The sequence below is a fragment of the Schistocerca gregaria genome, chromosome 3 (assembly GCF_023897955.1).
Source record: "Schistocerca gregaria isolate iqSchGreg1 chromosome 3, iqSchGreg1.2, whole genome shotgun sequence".
NCBI lineage: Eukaryota > Metazoa > Arthropoda > Insecta > Orthoptera > Acrididae > Schistocerca > Schistocerca gregaria.
In genome coordinates this window covers 629,057,863-629,081,143 of record NC_064922.1, presented here as the reverse complement: position 1 = coordinate 629,081,143, position 23,281 = coordinate 629,057,863, and the positions used below count along the sequence as shown (strand labels likewise).

The window sequence follows — 23,281 nt, the reverse complement described above, 5'->3', positions numbered from 1 at the left end:
TAAAAATCGCTCTCTCTTCAGAACAAATAATGAATATCATAGGTACAATTGAAGGACAAAAGAGGACATAACATAGCAACCAGTCAAACTTCACCCTTGTACAGAAAGGAGTAAACCATTCAGCATCAGAGATTGCAATGTTTTACCAAGAAACATCAAAATACTTGTTCTTTAAACATCAAATTCAAGAGCAAATTGAGTCAATGCCTGATACAAAATTCATTCTGTTCAGTTAGTGCTGCTTTAGAACATATGAGCAACTATTTGTGTAGCTTTTTATTGCATATATGGGTGAACCATTTGATGCAAGTGTAAACATAAACTATTCCTAGTGTGAATGACTCACAATGTATGTATAAATATTATTGTTTCAACCAGTGGGAAATACAGGATGAAATAATGAGAATGTTATGAAAAGGATGGACCATTGCTCACAATATAGTGGTAATGCTGAGTCACAGATAGGCACAACAAAAACACTGTCAAACAAATAAACTTTCATCCAAAAAGACTTTCATTGGAATTACACATCACACACACACAGACACACACAAACACAAACACATACACACTCACATCTGTTCAATAGCCTAGCAACTCTTTTGCTATTGGGATCAACAGAACTCACTGTAAATAAGGAACTTTGATGAAAACGTATTCCTATCCAGCAAGTTTGATTTCAGCAGGATGAGACCACAGATCACACAACAAGAATGTCAATGGAAGATGTTCTGAATGTTTTTCATGGCCGCGTCATTTCTAGGTTTGGTGACATTAGTTGCCTTCTCGTTCCCCAGACCTGTCCATGTGTGACTACTTTTCATGTGTTTACTAGCATAAACCATGTACACTTGATGAACTGAAGGAAGCAATTCATGTGGAAGTTATTGAAATTGACAGAACAGTATTAGAGAAGGCCAAAGCCAACTTCTGAGAGCACCTGTAGAAGTGCTTCACTGAAAACGGCCGTCACTGGAAATGTTGTTTTCAAGCATTAAGTTTGTACAATGGCAACATCATTTGAGTATTATTCTGTAAATAATATATTGTTTTTTTTAAACATCTGTCCTTTATGCCTCACCTGTTATAACTTGACTTGTTGCATATCTCAAAAGGTTCTCATTTATGATATTTATGGAACATAGTGTCATAGTGAATTAATGGAATATGAGGAAACAATACTTTTGGGAAAGACAACATTATTTTAGGACTCTTTAATAAAAGACTTTGTAAAGGTACACATTACGGAAAATCTTTTTAACAGTCATAGCAGCTATCAATGGGATAATAAATGGAGTCTCATCATTTTCGTCATACAGTCTCAGCATTGTTGGCAGTATACATCACAGGCTATTGTGAGAGGTTACCCATCAGCTGAGTGTCATACACCATTGACGTTACCGACTGAGTCAGTGGGTAGTGTGAATAATTTAGTTGCATAGCTTAGTGTGGAAAGCCTAGATAACAATATCCATGTTCACATGGTTGAAATGCATGCAGCATGTTTATACAAGGTGCAATATTGGAAGTCTTTGCAGACTCAGCTGAAGATGACTAACAGGTGTCCAGTTGAAATATCATACTTGGAAGTAAATTAGGCCAGGCTGCAACATCATATTATCATCAAGTGATACAATGTCAAAACACAGGTGAACATGTATCATTCACATATTTTAAATGTGTAAATTTATGGCTTGCAAGTATGTAAAAAGACTGAAAAATATAAATGTTTTCAGAATGCAAATGATGTAACACTTATTTGACATGGAAGGAAGAGAAAAGTTAACATCAGGAAAATCTTCATTGAATTTATAAATTTATGATATCTGTGTTGCTAGTTTATTTCTCCAGTTAAATGAGGATGTATATGAACTATCATATATTATAAAATTAATTAAGATATTATATGTTATAAATGTAAAAGATTAGGATGTAATTTATTTTTAGTCCAACAATTTTATCCAGCAATTATTATTACTTTTATCTCTGACAGTATTTTGTGCATGTGAAAAATATTAATGTGTACCATGGTTCAGAGTCCCTTTTGGACTCTTTATATCCATCTACAACTGTTGGAATGAGCCAGTTTTTAATTTATCTGCAATAGAAGAATTCTTAGTAAAGAACTGCTATACCCAGACCAACATTTAGGTTGATGAATGCCTTGCTTGCAGTATCAGTAAGCTGTTGCACTATAAAATAGATCAGAATATGTGACAATTAAAAGAATAAGTTTAAGATGTAAATAAGTATTACCTACAAAAGTGTTATAATCAAAAATAAGAAATCAACAACATCACAGGCAGATGGGAAGTTCAGGAACATAAATACTCAATTCATCAGCATGTTAGTCAGAACAGAGTTTGACACTGACTTATGGGACTCAGATAATGAAAAAGGAGTAAGTATTTAATGGGATGAAAGAAACTAAAACAAAAAAATATATATATAAATAGAATAGAAGAAAACTAATGAATGTGAAGTAGGAAGAAAAGATACATAAGTAAGAAAATAGTGATGAAAAGACAAATTTAATAGCATCGTAAATCTCATAGAATCAGGTGTACTGCCTGTGCTCTGCATCTTCCAAACACAGTATTTTGATTTTGTAGCTTGGCATCTTACCGGGTGTTTCCTGAGACTGCTTTGTTGACCAGGTCCTGTATTTGTATTGGGGCAGTGCCTGATGTTCACTATTCTGTCCATGCCCACTGTAACTGTTTCTTGCGATGGTATGTGTTTCCGTTCACAGGCATTGAAGCTGTGTTACATCCCATGGCTTTCCATATTATGTCTACACCTGCCAGGCATTTTCCTAGCACTATTGGGATGCTGTAGGTTTTCCTTATGCTGCTCATGACCACAGTGGCTTCCAACTGTATCATCCTTCTGGCATTCTGAATTCAGTATGTGCCTGTCCAGTGCACTTGTTGTGGCATCAGTCTGCTGATGGAGTTGCATATTATGTCTGCACATGTTGTGGCAATCTCTTATGTTGGTATCTGATATATGAAGTTCTGTATCATGTTCGACTGCGGCTGTGTGGTGGCTAAGGTTTCAAGTAATTGATGTTGTTCCCCATCTTGTCTGTGACCATTGTGGTTGTCTCTTGAGAAGGGAGTTGCCATCTGGTGCTTTGTATGAGGTCTGATCCTGTTAATTTTACTCTTGATCATCTGAGGTTCATTACCAGAGGAGAGAACTTTTTTCTGGTGTTTCTGTAGTCATTCCACATCCAGATTTCATGCTGCACTGAGCTTCTATCCTGCTTCCCAGTTGATCAGGTTATTTGTCATCTTGATGTTAATAGAGTCATTGATGACAGTACCCCAGAATAGGCGGGTGGGGGGTCTGAGCCAGAAGTCATAATTCATGGTGTGTTGAAGTTCCAGGCAATTCTCTGCTATTGCTGAGACTGATTTAATGGTCTGTTGTGGCCTAGAACAAGAAGAAGAGACCAGGAAGGTGGCCTTTCTACCATATGCAGGACCTCTTTCTACAAAGATTAACATAATACTGCAGAAACACAAAATCAAAAGTGTGTTCTGCTCACCCAGCAGTATCAAGGCACTCCTTGGAGTGTTCAAGGATGATTTCGGATTAAGGAAACCTGGTATTTACCATGTACCTTCTGAATGTGGTATGTCATACATTGGTCAAGTCACCAGAACAGTGAAATAAGACATACCATACTAAGGCAGGCCACTAAATCAGCAATAGTAAAACATTGCCTGGACTTTGAACACATCACGAATTCTGACAGAAGCCGGACCCTTGCACAAACCATCAGATTTTGGGAGAGTGTCATCAATGAATTTTTTGAAATCAAGTGGGATACAAGCTCAGTACGGTGTAGAATCTAGCTTTGGAACTATGACAGAAACACCAGAAAAAGTTCCCTTCTCCAGTAAAGAACCTCAAACAACTGGGGGAATAAGTAATAGGATCAGACACCATACAGACCACCAGGTGGCAACTATCTCCTTAGAATACAGCCACAGCAGTCACGGACCAGGCAGGGAACATCATCAACCACCTGAAACCTCAGGCACTACACAACCTGGGAGTAGATATAATAAGGAACACCAGACAGTGGCTGCTAACACAAAAAGTTGTTGCAGCATCCATGAATGTAATATGCAACTTCAACAGCAGCCTCACAGACATATACTGAATTCAGAATCTAGGAGGATGACATGGCCATGAGAGAAAACTGCAGCGATGGCAAACACATAAAGAATGTCTACAGCATCAGAGTAGTGCTAGGGGTGCACCTGGTGGCTGCAGATCTAGTATGGAAGACCACGGGATGACCTCCACCACAGAAGACAGTCACAATAGGTGTGGACAGGAAAGGGAATGCCTGGAGACAGATATCACCACAAAAACAGCCACAGTGGGCGCAGATGGAGTAGTGAACACCAGGCACCACCCAGGCATAAATGTGGGAACTGGTCAGCAAAGTGACCAGTCTGAGGAAACACCTGGTGAAGACACTGTTATGACATTGAAATATTGTGTTGAGAAGACACAGAACATCAGCAATACATCCAATTCTAAGAGATGACAACAAATCACCAGTAAAGCTAAGAAATTGTATAGAACTGACACTTTATATTAATCTGATCTAAAGCACATAAAGATTTCATCTCATGTATCCTTATAATCATGTACCATTATATTCTTGTTTCTTTCTGCTTTTGAGATGGCTGAGGTATATTTTTTCCTCGCCAGTATGCAAAAGATCAAATCAATTTATTTATAGGAATCTTAAGGATTCCATGAATATCATGTATAAATGAAGTTCTTTTTTATAGCTTATGTAACAAGTTACTCTTTTATTTTTTTAACAATAATCTTTTAAAGGATATGATTTTTGAAACAATGAAGAATTGGAGAATATGATCACAGCACAGTTGCTAGAAGACACTGACTCACAAATTTATGATTAGTGTTCATTTGTTACCATGATGCAATAAAATTGTCATAAAATCTGCTGGGGGAAATTGATGGAATGTAATCAAAGACTCAGCTCACTTGAAAAACAACTTTTTCACATTTATAAACATATTAGGTAAAAATGTAGAAAATACAGATAGTCCTTTTAGTCTTTGAGCTACAACAAAATTTTGGAAATATTCTTAATATTTGATATTACGATTCCTCTCAAGACAGGTCCACAGTGAGGTCTGCTTCAAATTACAAAACTTCTATGTAAACACTACTAAGCACTCACTTATCAGTAAAAGAGGCCTTCATAAAAACACGGATCCTAAATAGTGGTACAATCACACCAAAGATGCCACAGAAAGAAGAAATACTTATTCAAATGTGGCTCAGATACATACAGGAAATCTCACAAAGTGTCTAAGAAAATGTTCTCAAGAACAGTTGCTATTGAGAAAGAAAAAGATGAGCCCAATTAAAATAGAGATCACACCAAAATCTAAAAGATAATGAAACACAAGCATAACAGTACAAAAGACTTCAAATAGCAAAGTACATTAAAGATAGTAAGGCACACTACTGACAGCTTAGAAGTACACAAGCAGAATATGATACGAATATTACAATCTTCTAATGAATAAAGTCTTTCCACAACAGCCAGAGAGATAAACAAGCTGATAACAGTGCCCCTGTAAGTGAAATCACTGCAGCAAAAGTTAAACAAGCACCATCCTAAATGAAAAGCATCAAAGCAAGTGGGCCAGATGAATGTCTGCCAAAATGTGGAAAACACTGGGTGATGCAGGGGGGATATGGCTTGCAAACTGTTTGATAACAAAATGTGAGAATATTGTGATCACATGGGGAAGCAGTATGCTAATTCCTTTCTACAAGAAGAAAGGAGACATATATGACTGTAAAAGCTTTAAGGGTATAAAACTCACATAACATATCCTTGTAATCTATGAAAGAGTCCTTCAAGACCACCCATCTGAACTTTTATCTTTAACAGAAAGTCAGGTTGGATTCACAACAGGAAAGGGAACCACAGATGCCATTTATGCAGTAAGATTAGTGATGGAAAAATGCAGGAGAACAAGCAAAATATTTGGTTGGTCTTTGCATATCTAGGAAAAGCTGCTATCAAGTAACAAGATCAATAATATGGCAAGTTATAAGTGCTCTGATGCCCTGAAGTACTATAATTGACTTGTTATGGAAATGTGCAACTATGTCCAGATCTGTGTAAGAAGTTCTGCAGGTATCAAAATGCTTTTATGTTAACATAGGTGCTCATCAGGGGAATGCTGTAACTCCTTAATTGTTCAGTATTGTAACAAAATATCTAAGACCAAAGATACAGATCCCAACCCTATGAACGCTGATGATGTAGCAATTATATCTTCTAATTTCCAAGATGTTCATGAGAACCTAAAGTTGTGAAAGAAGGTACTTGAAACAAATGGCTTATGCATGAGTAGAATAAAGACAGAGTTCATGATAGGCAACTTAAGTCCTGATGCCACAAAAACCACATATACTGATCTTGATAATGTCACACTTCCAGGAGTTAAAAATTTTAAGTAGCAGGAGTCAGTAATAACAGAGGATCTATCATCTGAAGCAGACATAACTCAAAGAATAATATCTGTTTAGAACATGTGATGTAAGCTTTCAGGGGTTCTGTATGGTCCAAAAATGCCCATGAAAACCAAAGACAAAATTTATAAAATGGCTGTAAGACCAGCACTATTGTATATTAGTGAAGTCTGAACAACAAAAAAGACTCAGCAACAGATTCCACATATAACAAAAATGTGTGTTATGATGAGTGGGGGAATAACATTGAAAGACGAAGTGTTCAGTGAATTCATAAGAGGTAATTTTAAAGTCATCCCTATAAACTAGAAACTATCAGAATACAGGCTGCAGTAGTATGGTTGCATAACACAAAGATCTGAAGTTACTCTGTGAAATTATTAGAAAGCCAACCCTGCATAAAGGGTAAATGTGAGGACAAAGAAAGAATTATTAATATTTGATATTCATTTACTTTCTGTGCCCTAATTATAAATGTTCTCTCCATTCAACATGTCATTGCTACTTTCATTCTTCACTGCATTTTTCCAGTTGTTACATACATGGATGAAGAGAATCGTATAAATTCAAAAATGCAGTGCTTTCGTTTGGAGTTTAATCTATAAGCATATTAAACAGATGCTACTGAGGCACAAACACTGGTGCTATGATTTAGAATTGAGAGTGTAGAATAGCTACAGACAAAACAAAATGCAAATTCTAAAACAATTAAAACATTAACATTTTACAATGGTATATAGGCATTTGCAGGCTTTTAAATGATTATGTTTACATGTTTTAATTAAAATGCTATTTTAGTGAGTAATTGATGCTTCATAGATTTCAGTTCAGAAGGTATGTAACTGAACACTTTGTGTTGTTTGTGTTTGTGATTATTTTGATTCAAACCACAGAGTATGTAGCATGTGCTTGTGTGTGTTATATGTACAGAATGTGCACGTGTGACGACTCCTACTGCTACTGAGACCATGTTGCCTTGGAAGCGTGACGACGAAGGCGAATTAAGCACTGGTCCTGTCAAGCAGAGCGAGTTCCCTGCCTGGTGTTCCAATAAGGAATACCTTGCATACAATTCACCTTCTGCTACATTCCTAGGTAACTAACAACCACATCCCTATTCCACAAATCCACAGCTGATATTTGTGGTTAACAAATTTGTAAACAAAAATAACAAATTTACTAACAAAGTTAATGCATAGTTGATAGTTCACTGTTTTAATCAAAGCACTATGTTTAGTGCAACAGTATCATTACTACTTTCAACAGCTGTGAGTTAAAGAAAATATATAAAATGGATGAAACAAAATAGGCAATCAAATGAAGGTACTGGTAGCTGAAACAGAAAAACTGACAGTTTCATTGTAAATAAGATTAATTTACTTTTCTGGGTTCCTCAAAGTATTTGTCCCAATGTATTAACAAAATAGTCTATCGGTTTATGAGCAGTTCCAACTTTGAATGCTGGTGGTGCACTAGCTAGTATCAGACAAGATGAAAATGATACAAACTACACACTGGGAAGCCAATGGCAATGACTTCAATTTAATGCTACAACATTCAGATGAAGGAAGTCATCAATAACTCTAGATGTCACAGTTCCAAAATTTTAAAACGTAAGGGATATAATTGGAATATTATTAAGGCTTGAACAATGCTGTCAAGTTTAAGGGAAAAAAATGTATGGGAGGCATAAGTAATGCTAGGTCTCAAGACAGCTGATATTTTTCTGAACAAACAGCCTTCTAAAGTTTTAAACAGAAAGCAAAGTAATACAATGGCTTTCTTCTCACCAGTGTGTCAAAAGAGAAGTCATTTTATTTGATTGATATCTGTTACAGTTCATATCTGTACAAATACATCATTTTCAAAAGTTCTGTTCTTGAAAATAGGCACTTTTTTACATGATACTTCATCACTAGTAGCATCTATGTGAAAGTGACTTACAGGCAAGCTGTTGCAGATCCTCATAAGTATACCTAATTATTTCTGAAAAAGATTTTTCGTAGTGACAAATGTAATTTGTAATTCAGTACTGTCAGGGCCAGAGTGTATGGCAAATGATATTCTTACTTCCAAACTGTCCCTGCCATTCCTTCAGCATAAACAGTCAGACTAATACTTACGCAACAATTAAACACAATGACTTCGGAACCTATATTTTCTCATGCTACAGGTTGAACAATTACATTTTAAGTCTACTATTGTGGTGCCTGTGGGTGTCACTTTTCTTTTGTAATTATTTGATTTCTAACTTCATTATTTGACCAGAATACCATACCATTATGCACTTACTAACAATTAATTTTTAAATTTGTAAGGTAAAATCATAAAATGTTTGATATTATAGTGTATTACCGAGCCCAGCTTTCCATTTCAGATCTGTCTTTCTTAAAAGTACACTGACGTTAACAAATGGGACTGTTATGCTTTATAGAGAAATGTGATCAAAACCAAATGACAATACTTAAGAAATTGAGCACTTATTTACCATGATAACATTGACTGTCATTATTATATAGGGATATGTGTCACTGATGATGAAAGATTAAAGAAATTTATGATGTGATAAAATAGATTATTCAGATAGTTAAGGGAGACAAAAATTTAATAGACATGGGGGACTGGAATTTAATAGTAGGAAAAGGAAGAGATGGAATAGTAGCAGGTGAATATGGGCTGGGGGTAAGAAATGAAAGATTAAGCTGCCTGGTGGAATTTAGCACAGTGCATAACTTAGTAACAGCTAAAACTAGGTTCAAGAATCATGAAAGAATGTTGTATATGTGGAAGAGGTCTGGACACACTGGAAGGTTTCAGATAGATTATATAATGGTAAGACAGAGATTTAGGGAGCAGGTTTTAAATTGTAAGACATTTCCAGGGGCAGATGTGTACTGTGACAACAATTTATTGATTATAAGCTGCAGATTGAAACTGAAGAAACTGCAAAAAGGTAGGAACTTAAAGGGATGGGACCTGGATAAAGTGAAAAAAAAGAGGTTGTAAAGCATTAGGGTACAGTTGACAAGAACTGAGGAAAGAAATACAAAAGAAGAAGAAGAATGGATAGGTTTGAGAGATGAAACAGTGAAGTCAGCAGAGGATCAAGTAGGTAAAAAGGTGAGGGCTAGTAGAAAACCTTGAGTAACAGAAAAGATGCTGATTTTAATTGATGAAAGGAGGAAATATAAAAAAAAATGCAGTAAATGAAGCAGGTGAAAAGGAATACAAACATCTAAAAAATGAGATCGACAGGAAGTGCAAAATGGCTAAGCAGGGATGGCTAGCAGGCAAATGTAAAGATGTAGAGGCAAATAGCACTAATGGTAAGGTAGATACTGCCTACAGGAAAATTAAAGAGACATTTGGAGAAAAGAAAACCACCTGTACAAATATCAAGAGCTCAGATGGAAAACCAGTCCTAAGCAAAGAAGGGGAAGCAGAAAAGTGGAAGGAGTATATAGATAATCTATACAAGGATGATGTACTTGAGGGCAATATTATAGAAATGGAAGAGGACATAGATGAAGATGAAATGGGAGATATGATACTGCGTGAAGAATGTGAGCAAGAAGTATGAGATAGGTGAAATACCCTCAGACTTCAAGAATAATACAATAATTACAATACCAAAGAAAACAGGTGTTGATAGGTGTAAAATCACCAAGCTATTAGTTTAGTAAGTCACAGCTCCAAAATACTAACACAAATTCTTTGCAGGCGAATGGAAAAACTAGTAGAGGCAGACCTCAGGGAAGATCAGTTTGGATTCTGTAGAAATGTTAGAACATGCAAGACAATACTGATCCTATGACTTATCTTAGAAGATAGATCAAGGAGAGACAAACCTATGTTTCTAGCATTTGTAGACAGAGAAAGTTTTGACAATGTTGACTGAAATACTCTCTTTCAAATTCTGAAGGCGGCAGGGAACAAAATGCTATTTACAATTTGTACAAACATCAGATGGCAGTTACAACAGTTGAGGGGCATGAATGAGAAGCAGTGGTTGAGAAGGGAGTGAGACAGGATTGTAGCCTATCCCTGATGTTATCCAGTTTGTCTATTGAGCAAGCAGTAAAGAAAATAAAAGAAAAATTTGGAGTGGGAATTACAGTCCAGGAGAAGAAATAAAAACTTCGAGGTTTGCCGATGACATTGCAGTTCTGTCAGAGACAGCAAAAGTCCTGGTAGAACAGTCAAACAGAATGGACAGTGTCTTGAACGGAGGATATAAGATGAAAATCAACAAAAGCAAAATGTGGATAATGGAATGTAGTCAAATTAAATCAGATGATTCCGCTCCGGGAATTAGATTAGGAAATGACACACTTAAAGTAGTAGATGAGTTTTGTTGTTTAGGGAGCAAAATAACTGATGATGGCCAAAGTAGAGAGGATATAAAATGTAGACTGGCTGTGGCCCAAAAAGCATTTCTGAAGAAGAGAAATTTGTCAACATCAAGTATAGATTTAAGTCTCTGGGAGTCTTACCTGAAAATATTCATATGGAGTGTAGCCATATGTGGAAGTGAAACATGGACAATAAGTAGTTTAAACAAAATGAAAATAGAAACTTTCAAAATGTGGTGCTGTGGAAGAATGCTGAAGATTAAATGGGTAGATCACGTAACTAATGAGGATGTACTGAATAGACTTGGGGAAAAGAGGAATTTGTGGCACAATCTGTCTAAAAGAAGGGATCAGTTGGTAGGACAATGAGGCATCAAGGGATCACCCATTAGGAATTGGAGGGTAGCGTGGAGGGTAAAAATTGTAGAGGGCGACCAAGAGATGAATACACTAAGCAAATTCAGAAGGACGTAGGTTGCTGTATTACTCAGAGATGAAACAGCTTGCACAGGATAGAGTAGCAAGGAGAGCTGCATATCAAACCAGTCTCTAGAGTGAAGACCACTACAACAACAGCATGTATTACAAGCCTTATGCAGCATACATTGTATTAATTTATACTTTTCTAAACATTTATTGGGTCTCAAATATATCAGTGCAGCACACTTCATTAATGCTTTTTTATGAGTTTTGATTTGATGATATAAACAGCCTTGTCTCCTGTACCTGTATGAGTTTCCACAAAAAGAGAAATGAACACACTGAATGTTAGAATGCTAAACAGTTCATGAAACTAGAAAATCTAAAAGTTAGATATGGAAAGCACATAGATGGATATTTTAACTACATATGACATGCAAGGGTAAGAAGAGGAATATTTCTTTTTTTAAATGTGGGTCACAGAAAGGCACTGCAAAGGTGGGAATAACAGCCAGTAGGGCATTGGAAATAGATAAAAGTACTGTCTGTAACATAGTGAAACAATATGTAATACAGACAGAGTGATTTCTTATGTGGAAACCAGCATGGATTCCAAAAACATTGATCAAGCAAAACCCAATGAGACCTATTCTCGCATGACATTCCGAAAGCCATGAATCTTGGCAACCAGTTGAATGCAGAATTTATTCAACTTCAAAAAAAATATTTGACTTAGTATGACACCAACATTCCTTAATGTGAGTATGATTTTATTGGAACTAAACAAAATTTGTGATTGTATTGTGGATTTATTGGTAGAAAGCGCACTGAAAGTTGCCTCAAATGCAGGTGTGACACCAGATGGGCCCCAGGGAAGTGTGTTGAGAACTTTGCTGTCCATACTGTATATTAATGATCTGTCAGAAAATGTTAATAGTAATGTCAGTGTTTTTGTAGGTAATGTAGTCATCTATAATGAAATATTATCTGAAAAACGCTGAATAAATATTTAGCCAGATCTTAATAATTTTCAAAGTAGTGAAAAAGCTAGCATGTTTTTAAATGTTCGAAAAAGTAAAAGCATGCACTTCACAAAATTCAGAAAAGTGGTGCCCTATGACTACAACATCAAAAAGTTAAAATTGGAATCAGTGGACTTGTACAAATATGTGGGTGTGACAGTCTGTAGGGATATGAAATGGAATGATCATAGAGGTCCAGTCATAGGTAAATTGTGATATCTTTTGTTTCATTGGTAAAACATTGGAAAAATGTAATAACACTACAAAGGAGATTGATTACAAATGCCCTTTCAATCCATTTTAGAACGTTGCTCAAATGTGTGGGGCACATACCAAATGGGACTGATAAGGGACATTGAATGTATACAAAAAATGGAGCACAAATGCTTGCAAGTTGACTCATGGAACAGCATGACAGAAATGTTGAAAAACTTGATTTGCAGACACATGAAGATAGATACAAACTATTCCACAGAAGCCCCTGACAAAATTTAAAGAATGTCTTTTAAGTGAAGAATATTGAAATATTTTTCATCCTTTGTGTATCATTCCCATAGGCAGTATGATGACAAGATTACATTAATTACAGCACACACAGCAGCATTTAACCAGAAATTCTTCCCGTGCTCTGTAAGTGATTGTAAAAGGAAGAAACATTAACATGTGACACTGGAACAGGAAGAAACCCCAACATGTGGCACCCTCTGCTTTGTATTTAATTGTTGTTTATGGAGTATAGTATGTAGACGTAGACTGGTTTACCATTTAACAAAGAATTTCAGTTGTACTTCTATCTTTCCCAACATCCTTTTCAAACTCTATGATATTTCTGTATCACCACCTCTACCTGAAGTTTCCTACCACTGTAACATATCCTGAGGTAAAATCTGCACCATGGATAACCACTAAGTCCAGCCCTACCACTGGCAAAATGTTTAACATTAAAGACAGAGCTTGATTGAGACTAGCCTTATTACCAACTGACTAGTTTACACCTGGCACTCTATGTAGAACTGGCATAGTATGTTCACCAAAACAGACAAACTATCTGATTTTAGGAAGTCCAGTGTCCAGTTGCTGAGCATGCTCAACAATATGACTGAAGATATTGGAATACTTACTACTACAAATGCCGTTGTGATCCCTAAACTATGTAGAAAGGAACTTGCACTTAAACATACTTCCATTGTCATCTTCATAGACCCATCCTATGTTATTCTCTCCCCAAAACCCCTTACATGTATTGCTCGTTTCTTTTCATTTTACATGTTTCTCATCATCATTCTATCATTTTTAGCTCTCATTCACCCAAACTTTTAACATTTTTGGGCAATGCTGGCACAGTAATAAAGAGCTACTGTCTTGGACCTCCTAACACTCTGACATATTTTCTTCATTTTTGCTTCATTTCATCTTTACACCTCATGAGCCTGTTGTATGCTGGGCTCTGATTGGCTTGCCTTTTTTACCTGCCTCAACATTTTCTTCTTGCTTCTCACAACAGATGATAGCTATGGTTACCAGAGCTAAGAGTACTGGTAATGCGTTGCATACATTTTAAGTATTTCCATTGCCTGTACTGGAAAGTGTGCCTCCTGATGCCAAGTACTAGTCAGTTAATGTATCTTTGTGAATTTAAGTATTATTTGTTCTGGTGGTCCTCCCCGAGTGCCATTTTCTTTTGATATTATAATAAGGCTTTTGCCTTTTTACAAAACTTGTGTAGGCAAATTTTATTGCTTGTAATTTTGAAAGAGGAGGAACTTTTACAGTTTACTAGGTTTCCCGAGTTTTCATTATCCTTCAGAATCTGTAGCTTCTTTATAATAAAAATGAAATGAAAACATTGAATAACAATACTGTCTCTCAGCCTCTTACAAATAAGATATAATTTTTCAAAGAGACAGTCAGATGTGAATCATACATGTATTTCACTAGCCAATGTGCAATCAAAGATTAGTTAAATCATGGGAAGTATGCTATGAGTACCAATTGATGGACACAATAAATGTAACAAATACAGAGACATCATCCAATGACAAAACATTCTCAGAAATTTAGCAGTACATATCTTGAGTAATTCGGATTATTCATTCCATGTTCTGTAATTCAGAATTGTAAATTTATGCTCTGCAATATGGACAAGCTTCATGCATCAGTGAGGTGTAAATTTGTACTGAACTCTCCCTTTATCACTTAACTTCTTCCCACTCACTGGTATATATCATGTGAAACTATTCCTTTTGAACACTTTTTTTGGTTTAATAGTCATATGTTTGAGAGGTGGAATAATTTTTCCATGTAACATTTGCTTTATAGCTTCTAATGATTTCTTTTTACTTTGTGATTGCCTAATGACAAATAAACATGCTGCTTTAAATTGTTTCATTGCTTTCTCAGCTACAGGTTTGATGACTTTGAATAGATTGTGGTAGTATCATTCATTGTTGTCACTTTCTTTGCACTGTGACACATTTTCATTTACAGTTTGGCTATAAGCTCCCCAGTTTGCTGACATAGATAACTTCAGTATTTAGAATCATTATGCTAGGGAAGGTTTCTTTAACTTATTTCATGATTGCAATACGTAGGGGGTCAGACCCTGTTGTGTCTTTTAATGCTTCCCATGATGTCTTTAAAGCTGGGCTAATCAATGTGACTGTAATGTACACTGTTGAATCTGTTTGGTGTGGTGTACCTATTCATGCTTTTGTTCTGTCTTTCAGGAGTCAAAATTTTTCTTTATCTATCACTCCTTGATATCTCTCAGTGTGTTGGTTATTGGTGACCAAACACAGTGTCATTGGGAATAGAAAAAAAATCTCTTTCCTCCACTCATATGATTTAATGACCTGGCAACATAAAATTAGTGTCTGTCCATCTACAATTTGTTGAATATCTCATGAGTCTACTCATTCTCCCAGTTTCGTTCACTTGATGATTAATCTTAGTAATCTTCAACTAGTGGTTTAACATTTGTTTTTTCACCTTCTATAGTATGGCAAGATTTAGCCATTATTGCAAGACCCCTTTGACAGTGAGGCTCTGTATTATTGGTGTGTATACATTTTTATTCTGGTATTGTGAGTTTTTTTCCATTCCAGTAAATTTTTGAAGTGGGTGATGTCTTCACATTTGTGCCTCATTTTGGTTTAACATTGACTGGTGCTGTGATGATGTGTTACTCATATTTGACCCTCTCAGATCTAAGGGGAGGTTAAGAGGTTTTTTTAACAGTAAAAAATGTTCTTATAGTTTCCTAACACTTTCCATTAGATTAAATGATTCATTATCAATGGCTGATTATTGTCCAATGCCCTATTTTCAGGCAGCTCTCTTGCTTGTAAAGCCTTTGTGCATCTCATGTGATATGTACTGTTACACTGTTTGAATGAACTTCGTCAGGAGCTTATATAAGCTCAGTACCATACTGTTCAAAGAGGAGGACAATACATTGAGAATCGCCTTTCTCACATCTACCCTCCTCAGCTACTCAGTAGCTGGGTGATTCAATAGTTTTTCCTTAAAGAGAGAGCGATAGAAGGATTATTTTCACCTTTATATCCTCTTAATCTCATTATATTTTTGCTGTGTATCTGTTACAAATGTAATATTCCTGCTTTAATAATAGATTTATCAGTAGTAATATGAATCCATCAAAGTACTATAGAATGCTAAAATTATATTTATTAGTACATGTGGTAGACATTTTTAATATTAAATCATAGATTACTTAATAACAACAGTAGTAAAACTTTCACATTACTGCTTCACTTACTTTTGATTTATCATGAGTGTAAACTTTTGATATGACAGAGGTGAGACATATGAAAATAAACTGGTAAAAGAAAGATGTTCAACACATGAGGAGACAGTGATTGAATCTTCTAATTTCTTGTTTCACAAAACTAGGGCAGTTTCATCTAATGGTTTCTCCTATTATATTGTGCTACATCCCCTTTTATTTTTTTAGTTTTTTTGAAGTGCTGCCTCGCCACTGTAATATTGGCAATTACTTCTCTTTGTGCTCTGTTATTTCTGTCTTATTGTATGGTTGGAAAGATTGTTTAGTGAGCAGTTTAACCTTTAAGTGTTGGACAATTATTAATATAAAGTGTACAAAAGAGAAGACTATTTCAGGTGTTGCAGTAGGTATAACTTCCATACTAACCCATTACAACTTATTACAACTGAATTTTTTTTGCTTGTGACAAACATTTAAGAAAGAAATGCTGATATTCTTCTGAAAATAAAGCAGATGGATCATGTGGGGAAGAGAGGGATGAGAGAAGATTCTAGTTATGGAGGCTGCTGTGTGTATACTGTTGAAACTATTCTGAAATTGAGTAATGAGTAGTTACAGATGGGTAACTTAAAAAGGTTATATTATTGGAGTTTCCCCAATTTCAAAAATATCAGTGATTTCTGCATCTTTTAATTCTTCTGATACCTTTCACAATTTTTAAGGGATTCAGCTGATTAGTTACAGAGATATGAGATAATTATATGTGCTGGAAGGCTCTGTGAGAATGCATATTTTAAGTTTTCAAATAAAAAAAGAGGATGAGAAAAATGTTCTGAAGAACGAAGTCTTAAAATTCATAATGCCATGACTTCCATTTTTCAGAGCAGTTTTGCAGGTATGGCTTTTTTTAAGTAATCTCACCATGTATTAAAACTGCTGCAAAAAGTTTCTTTTGTTGACAATAAGTAATCAGCAGATATGCATTCTTCCCTTACTTTAAATAAATATGAACTGTATTAAATAGAAAGCAGTATTCCATTTTTTGAAATCTGTCCAGATCACTGAAAGACAGAATGTTGTAGGATATACACAACTTACGTAATAAATGTCAGAGGGCCTTACTTCTAACAATGTTGCCACATATATAAAGTATTTACAGTGGTAAAATATGCAAAAATTGAATACTGGTCACTGTCTTTGCTATTACGTTCAAATTACATTTCTAACATGGCATTACACACATTTTCTTATAAAACTTAAGATTTGATGCTACTAATATTTACAAAATTAACATATTGTTATCTGATCTTTCTTATATTTTATTAAGTGTAGCATCTGTGTTCTTATGTCCTAAAAATGTCTGCAGTATATAAACAATTTAAATTTTATTCACTTTTATAACAAGTCTTTGCAGGATATGTTAGTGTTATTGGAATTCTCTATTAGAAATTTAAGGACATAACATATAGTTAACTGTAAGGTGACTACATTTTAATCTTTAATCTAAATCATGATACTGTTTGTCATTTATTATATACAGAAATCATTGTCAGACATGAAGCTGAGACTAAATTACAAAGGAAATCATAAGACCATATGTAGACGAAATACTGGGCCTTTAGACTAGCAGTCTGATACTGTCCAAGTTGCAGATAGAACATGCACTAATTATGGAATGTAGCTATGCACACAAACACCATTTCTGCTCAAATCTCATTTTAAATTTGCTTTATTCTCCCATATAAACACACATTTTTATTATTCTGACATCACAACCTCCATTAATGAAATGAAGCCCCTTCAATGAAACTGCTCTTTAAACATACATCGTTGGCTGATGAAAATATTGGCAGCTTACAGACTTTGACTTCCGATGTATTATGAAGTTTCTCATAAATGTTTGCAAGTGTTGATACCCTGCTATCAGATGTCTATTTCCTGAAGCATATTGCAATAGCAGTTCACAAATAAATAAAAATTTTAATGGTATTTTTCAGGGGGCATAGAGCAACCAAAAGTGACTTCAGTAATTGGACTGTTTCGACGAGAAAGTGCTGGTTCAGTTCACCAAGAATCAAGGGCAAGTTCAGAATCTTCACTTCGAGAATCCCCACCACCAACTTCCAACACTGTGCTCCTTATAGAGGAGCCAGTATCTCTCCCAGGACCAGGAAGACGTCCACCCACTGCAAGAAGAGGCTCAATGCTGGAATTAGGATCATCCGTAAATCCAATTCCAGAAGAAGATAATATCAGTTCTCCTCTGGACATTGCAGGTGGCAATGGAAGATGGCCGACTGTGCGTCCTCCTCCACCACGGCTTGCTGTTCTTGCTACATCTTCTTCCTCTTCTTCTTCCTCCTCTTCACTTGAGTCTAGTGCTGATGAAGAGGAAAAGGCAGTTGTTGCGCGGACGCACAAATAGTTAAGGCTTCCCCGCTCACATGAAGGAGCAAACCTGACGAATATTCGCTACAGGTATCTACGTAAATTTGAAAGGTTGTAGACCACAGTATTTTTTATGAACTGTCTATTAGACAGTCAGTCTGACATTAAGGTGACATTTTTGGGACACTGTATAATACAGTGTTATTTAAGATGTAATGCATGTTGATCAAAGAGTGAGTTTCGTTAAGTTATGGTGCCTTTTATTTTTCTCCCAAAGTGTATTTTTTGCCATTTTTACTGCAGAATTTTCTTTTCTTCCTCAGACATTAATGTGTGATATTTAATGCATCTTGAAGTGACATTAAAAAGGAGTGTGTTAAAAAAAGAAAATGGTAATACACACTTTTATAAGTTATTTCTTGCCTTAATGAACAGCACAAAATGTAAACAGGAGTAATTGTTGCTGTCTTGATTTGCAACAGAAGTATTTACTGAGGAGTGCGGAAGTACTTATTATAAAATATTAATCGCACATTATAATTACATGTACTACTTGAGTGATACTCAATCCATATTATTGTTGATTACACCTCATTACTATATTTTTGCTCATTTTATGGTGAAAATCAAAACATTTTGAAAAATGAATATGTATTTTCTAAGATGAAATTCAGTCAACTGATTAGTTATATTGGCTTGTTAAAAGCAACACTACAATTAATAAACTTATGTGCCTATCTAGTGCTAACCATGTTGGTTGTTGTGTCAACGAATCTATTTTAGGATGAGGACAATACATAATGATGGTTACCTTGTAAAACAAACAAAAAAAAAACAAAAAAACAAAAAAAAACTTTCTCTGTGATGAAGAAAGGCTGGTTTGTACAGAAAAAGATTAGTATTGTAACTTTGCTAAGAGGAGTACATGGTGTAAGGTATATTTTTGAAGGTGATGTGTTTGAGTATGAACTGATAAACAATTTGATTAAAAATAATATCTGATAAAGGGTATGAAATGATTTTTACTAGGTGGAGATAGGTTCTCATTTTAGAGTGTATGTAATTATTTTAAATAGACCATGGTGCTAATACTATTTTATTGTTATCACATAGATGAAAAGTTTATTTTCATAGATCAGATATCCATAGTGAAATATGGTTGAGTTAGTAAACTAATAAAAATGTTGTCAGTTGTAATGGGATGAAAAATTCCATACTGAAAGATAAAAATTTGTTTTCATGTCATTATGCTTTCATCTGTCACGTCTGTGCAAAACTTTCTGAACACATATATCATTTTATGCACAAAAATAACTTCTTGGCAAGTGTTTAAGATTGTTTATTTTGTAATAAATGATTTGCACATCTGTCATTCTTGTAACAGCTGTGCAACACATGAAAGCAGATATTACAACCTCTTACCTCCTTGATCACTGATAGTCTAAGCTTTGTGAAAGAATTTATAGATGTTTCTACATAATTTCTTTAAAAAAATATAATTTCTGCAGTTCTATGCTATTGCCATAACCTCCAGCCATATCATATCTTTGCCATAAAAAGTATTCTACCAAACCCATTTCAAGCTGAATGTAAGTCTACCCTCTTTAAAAAACTTGAATGTATGAGCAGAGATTGCTCCATTATCATAGTATGCTTAAATTTTTCATATGGAATTAGTATAGTTTTTCACATTATCACATTACAAGTTTTTACCAGCTACTTATTTTTTCAAGCACAGTTGTTCCTAACTAAATCTCAGCAGTATTAGTTTCCTCTATAATAGTACATCTGTTAGTAGGTTATTTTCTGACAAAAACAAATTTAATGATCTAATGGCAGTTGTACCTGACAGCAGAGGTGAAATTAAAACTTTAAATTATATCTTATTTGTCAAACATGTTTTTAAATGTACATTTTCAGATGCTGAAAGATTTCAGACTACTGATGTCTTTGACGTTAAAATCAGACTATGTATAATTAAACTTTGTGCATATATGAATTTCATTAGTGGTGAGAGAATATAATTCATTTTGATTTCTCATTAACACTTACCATTTCTGAACTGCTATAGGTATATTTTAGTAGGATGCCAGACTCATCTAAAGTTTATGTGCTTAGAATTTTCAAAAAAGTTTCTCTTTTTTATCTATCTTCTTTCTTTGTGTGCTAAATATATCTTACAAATAATGGGTTGACATGACTTCCACAAATTTTGATATAATCGCTAATAAATGAAGGTTGTACTGAAATACAAACATAAAAGGCAATGTGAAAATTACAATTAAGAATCAGAAATTTTCAGATCTGTAAAAGAATTATGTCCAGTGAAAACATTCATTCTCTTATGCAAATTACTGCCATTTTTTCTGTAGGATTTGTGTAATTCAGTCTATGCACTGCATTTATATTTTATTCCATGTTTTTTCTTTACTTATCATCCCATGTTCTTTCTGCTTGGGATAGTAAAAATATTGTTCAGTGGTATTTCTGCCAGTACTTAAAATTTCCTTTCATCATATATCCTTTGTGCTTGGGGTAATGACAATATTTTTAATGATATTTTGATCAGTACTTAAAATTTCAGTAAAGTTATCATTAGTATGTATTCTATACACTCTCATCAATTTTGTGTAACTTGTATATATTTATTTCTTGTTGGACAAGGATTCTAAATATTTTCTGTGTTAACTGCTGGTCAGTAGACACAATACTGCCTAACTACTGTATTTATTAAAAAATACATTGAGCATCACTATTAATATTCAGGGCTAAAAAAATAATGATCTATTTCTCAACTTTAATAAAGTTCTCAGATGCTTGGGTATACCATTTAGATGGGAAGCATAGAAATTTGTACTGAAGGCTTAAGCAGTGCTGACTGTCAATGAGGGCTTTTTACTTTGGTGATAAAACCATCTCACTAGTGCCTTGTTCGATTACAGCATTTTAAGGCTGTAATCTCAGCAGTGTGTTAGATGCACTATTTATTTATGTAATGTGTAATGTGTATTATGAATTTGTTATAAATGAAGGATATTGAAATGTGTGAATGGAGATGAGATTAAAGTATAAATACATAAATTTTATCCTTTTGTTTTTACACATGCAGTGTATTTCACACTTCCACTTATAAAACTGGTACCTAACACTGACATCATGAATATCATTATCTGTTTATTTTAACTTCTTTTGTACCTGCTACCACTATAAACTGTTGAATATATGTTTCCATCTGGTAGAAAAACAACTATTCTCTCACAGCCGATTGAAGTATGGTACATAGTCTTAACTAGGTTTTAGGAGCTCACTCATACACAAACAACAACTACAAAGCCACCCAAACACTCACCTGCAGTCACACTAACTCTCTTACATCTTAATAACAAAGCCTTTGTAGAACCTATTTTCATAGAAAAAAATTTGAATGTCAATTGGAAATTTAATAGCCTTAATGTGATATAAATGCATCTGTTTAAGTGCCTGCAACCAGTACACAACCATATTGACTAACTACTTCAGCTAAGAAGAACTAAGGTCTCTCTCTCTCTCTCTCTCTCTCTCTCTCTCTCTCTGTGTGTGTGTGTGTGTGTGTGTGTGTGTGTGTGTGTGTGTGTGTGTGTGTGTGTAGGGGTCGCACATGTGCACACTCTTTACACACTACACATGTTTCACCTACAAGTGAGCTACACCCTTACACGCTCTTTATACACTACCCGTCATTCATCTACAAGTGAGCTGTTGCCTCTTCTCACTCCCTGTCTTTCTCTTTTTTTTCATTACATGGACTGGTGTAGCTTCTACTGAAGCTTCAAATTGGTGACCACTTCATTATAGTAAAGATACAAGAACTGTCTACCATATCTGTCAGTATTGATGGAACTGTGGGAAATACATTCCTCACTATATTGCTACACTTGAGCCCAACTTTTGCCATGAGTTGGCACTTGCATGACTGATCTACAGAACAAAATAATGGACATAGAAATGTTCTTATGATTCCTTGTTGGAACTGGACTGCTACATATAACATATATACCTGTATCAGAATAATGAAGTGATTGACAGCGAAGTGCAGTTGAGCATGGAAGTAGGTGATGTTATCGGTTTGCCGGTGCTTGCGCACACATTATGACTGTAGCAGCAACAGCTGCATAGTTCCTTACAGGGCTACCTACTCACACTGCCTTTTAATGTGTGGTATTGAATTCGCTTTACAGTATTGTCATATCCTTGTGGCTTAACAGATACATTACCGTGTACAAAATGATATCGCATTCCTATTATTTGTATATCTCACTAAAAGCATCAGGTAGCCCATTGTCTCTTACAATAATCAGAGTGAATCACTTCAGCTGTCATATGTGATATAAAAGGGGGTGTTAAAATGGATCTGAATAGTTCATGTAAATACAATAACTAACAGCATAATAAAATACAAACTGCTTGAGTATTTAACAATCAGTGTAGTGTGCATGCAAAGTGTCATACTTGTGCAAAGTAGTATTCCTTGTAATGAGATGAGATTTTTTATGCAACTGTAGTATACCCCATTCAGCCAGAAATATGAAATACAAACACAAAAATAAAGACGAATTAAGGCAAAGATAAAAGCCTCTTAGTTCAGAATCACTTTCTTCCTCAAAACTGTCACTGTCTGAGTTCTGGTCCATGGATGAGCCACAGGAATTGCCCAAGGATATAATTATATTTTCTATATTAACATCAACACTCTCTTCCCTATTCCACACTTCTTTCACAAATATTTCTGTGTGGCATACAACATTTCTTCTCTTCTACCACTGCTTTGT

At 35.0% G+C, this 23,281-nt stretch overlaps 1 protein-coding gene across 2 annotated transcripts in view; it reads left to right on the top strand.

Moving 5' to 3' along the window:
- Nucleotides 1-21,559, top strand: part of LOC126354186 (probable Na(+)/H(+) antiporter nhx-9) — an 898,754-nt gene extending 877,195 nt beyond the window's left edge. Inside the window, exons 14-15 of one of the 2 annotated variants that reach the window (XM_050003636.1) lie at nucleotides 7,477-7,641; nucleotides 18,083-21,559. In XM_050003636.1, the coding sequence (XP_049859593.1) occupies nucleotides 7,477-7,641; nucleotides 18,083-18,510 (593 nt within the window). In that variant the 3' untranslated portion in view covers nucleotides 18,511-21,559. The remainder of the gene's footprint in view (nucleotides 1-7,476; nucleotides 7,642-18,082) is intronic. The other variant, XM_050003637.1, reaches the window with a different exon arrangement.
- The last annotated feature ends 1,722 nt before the right edge of the window (nucleotides 21,560-23,281 follow it).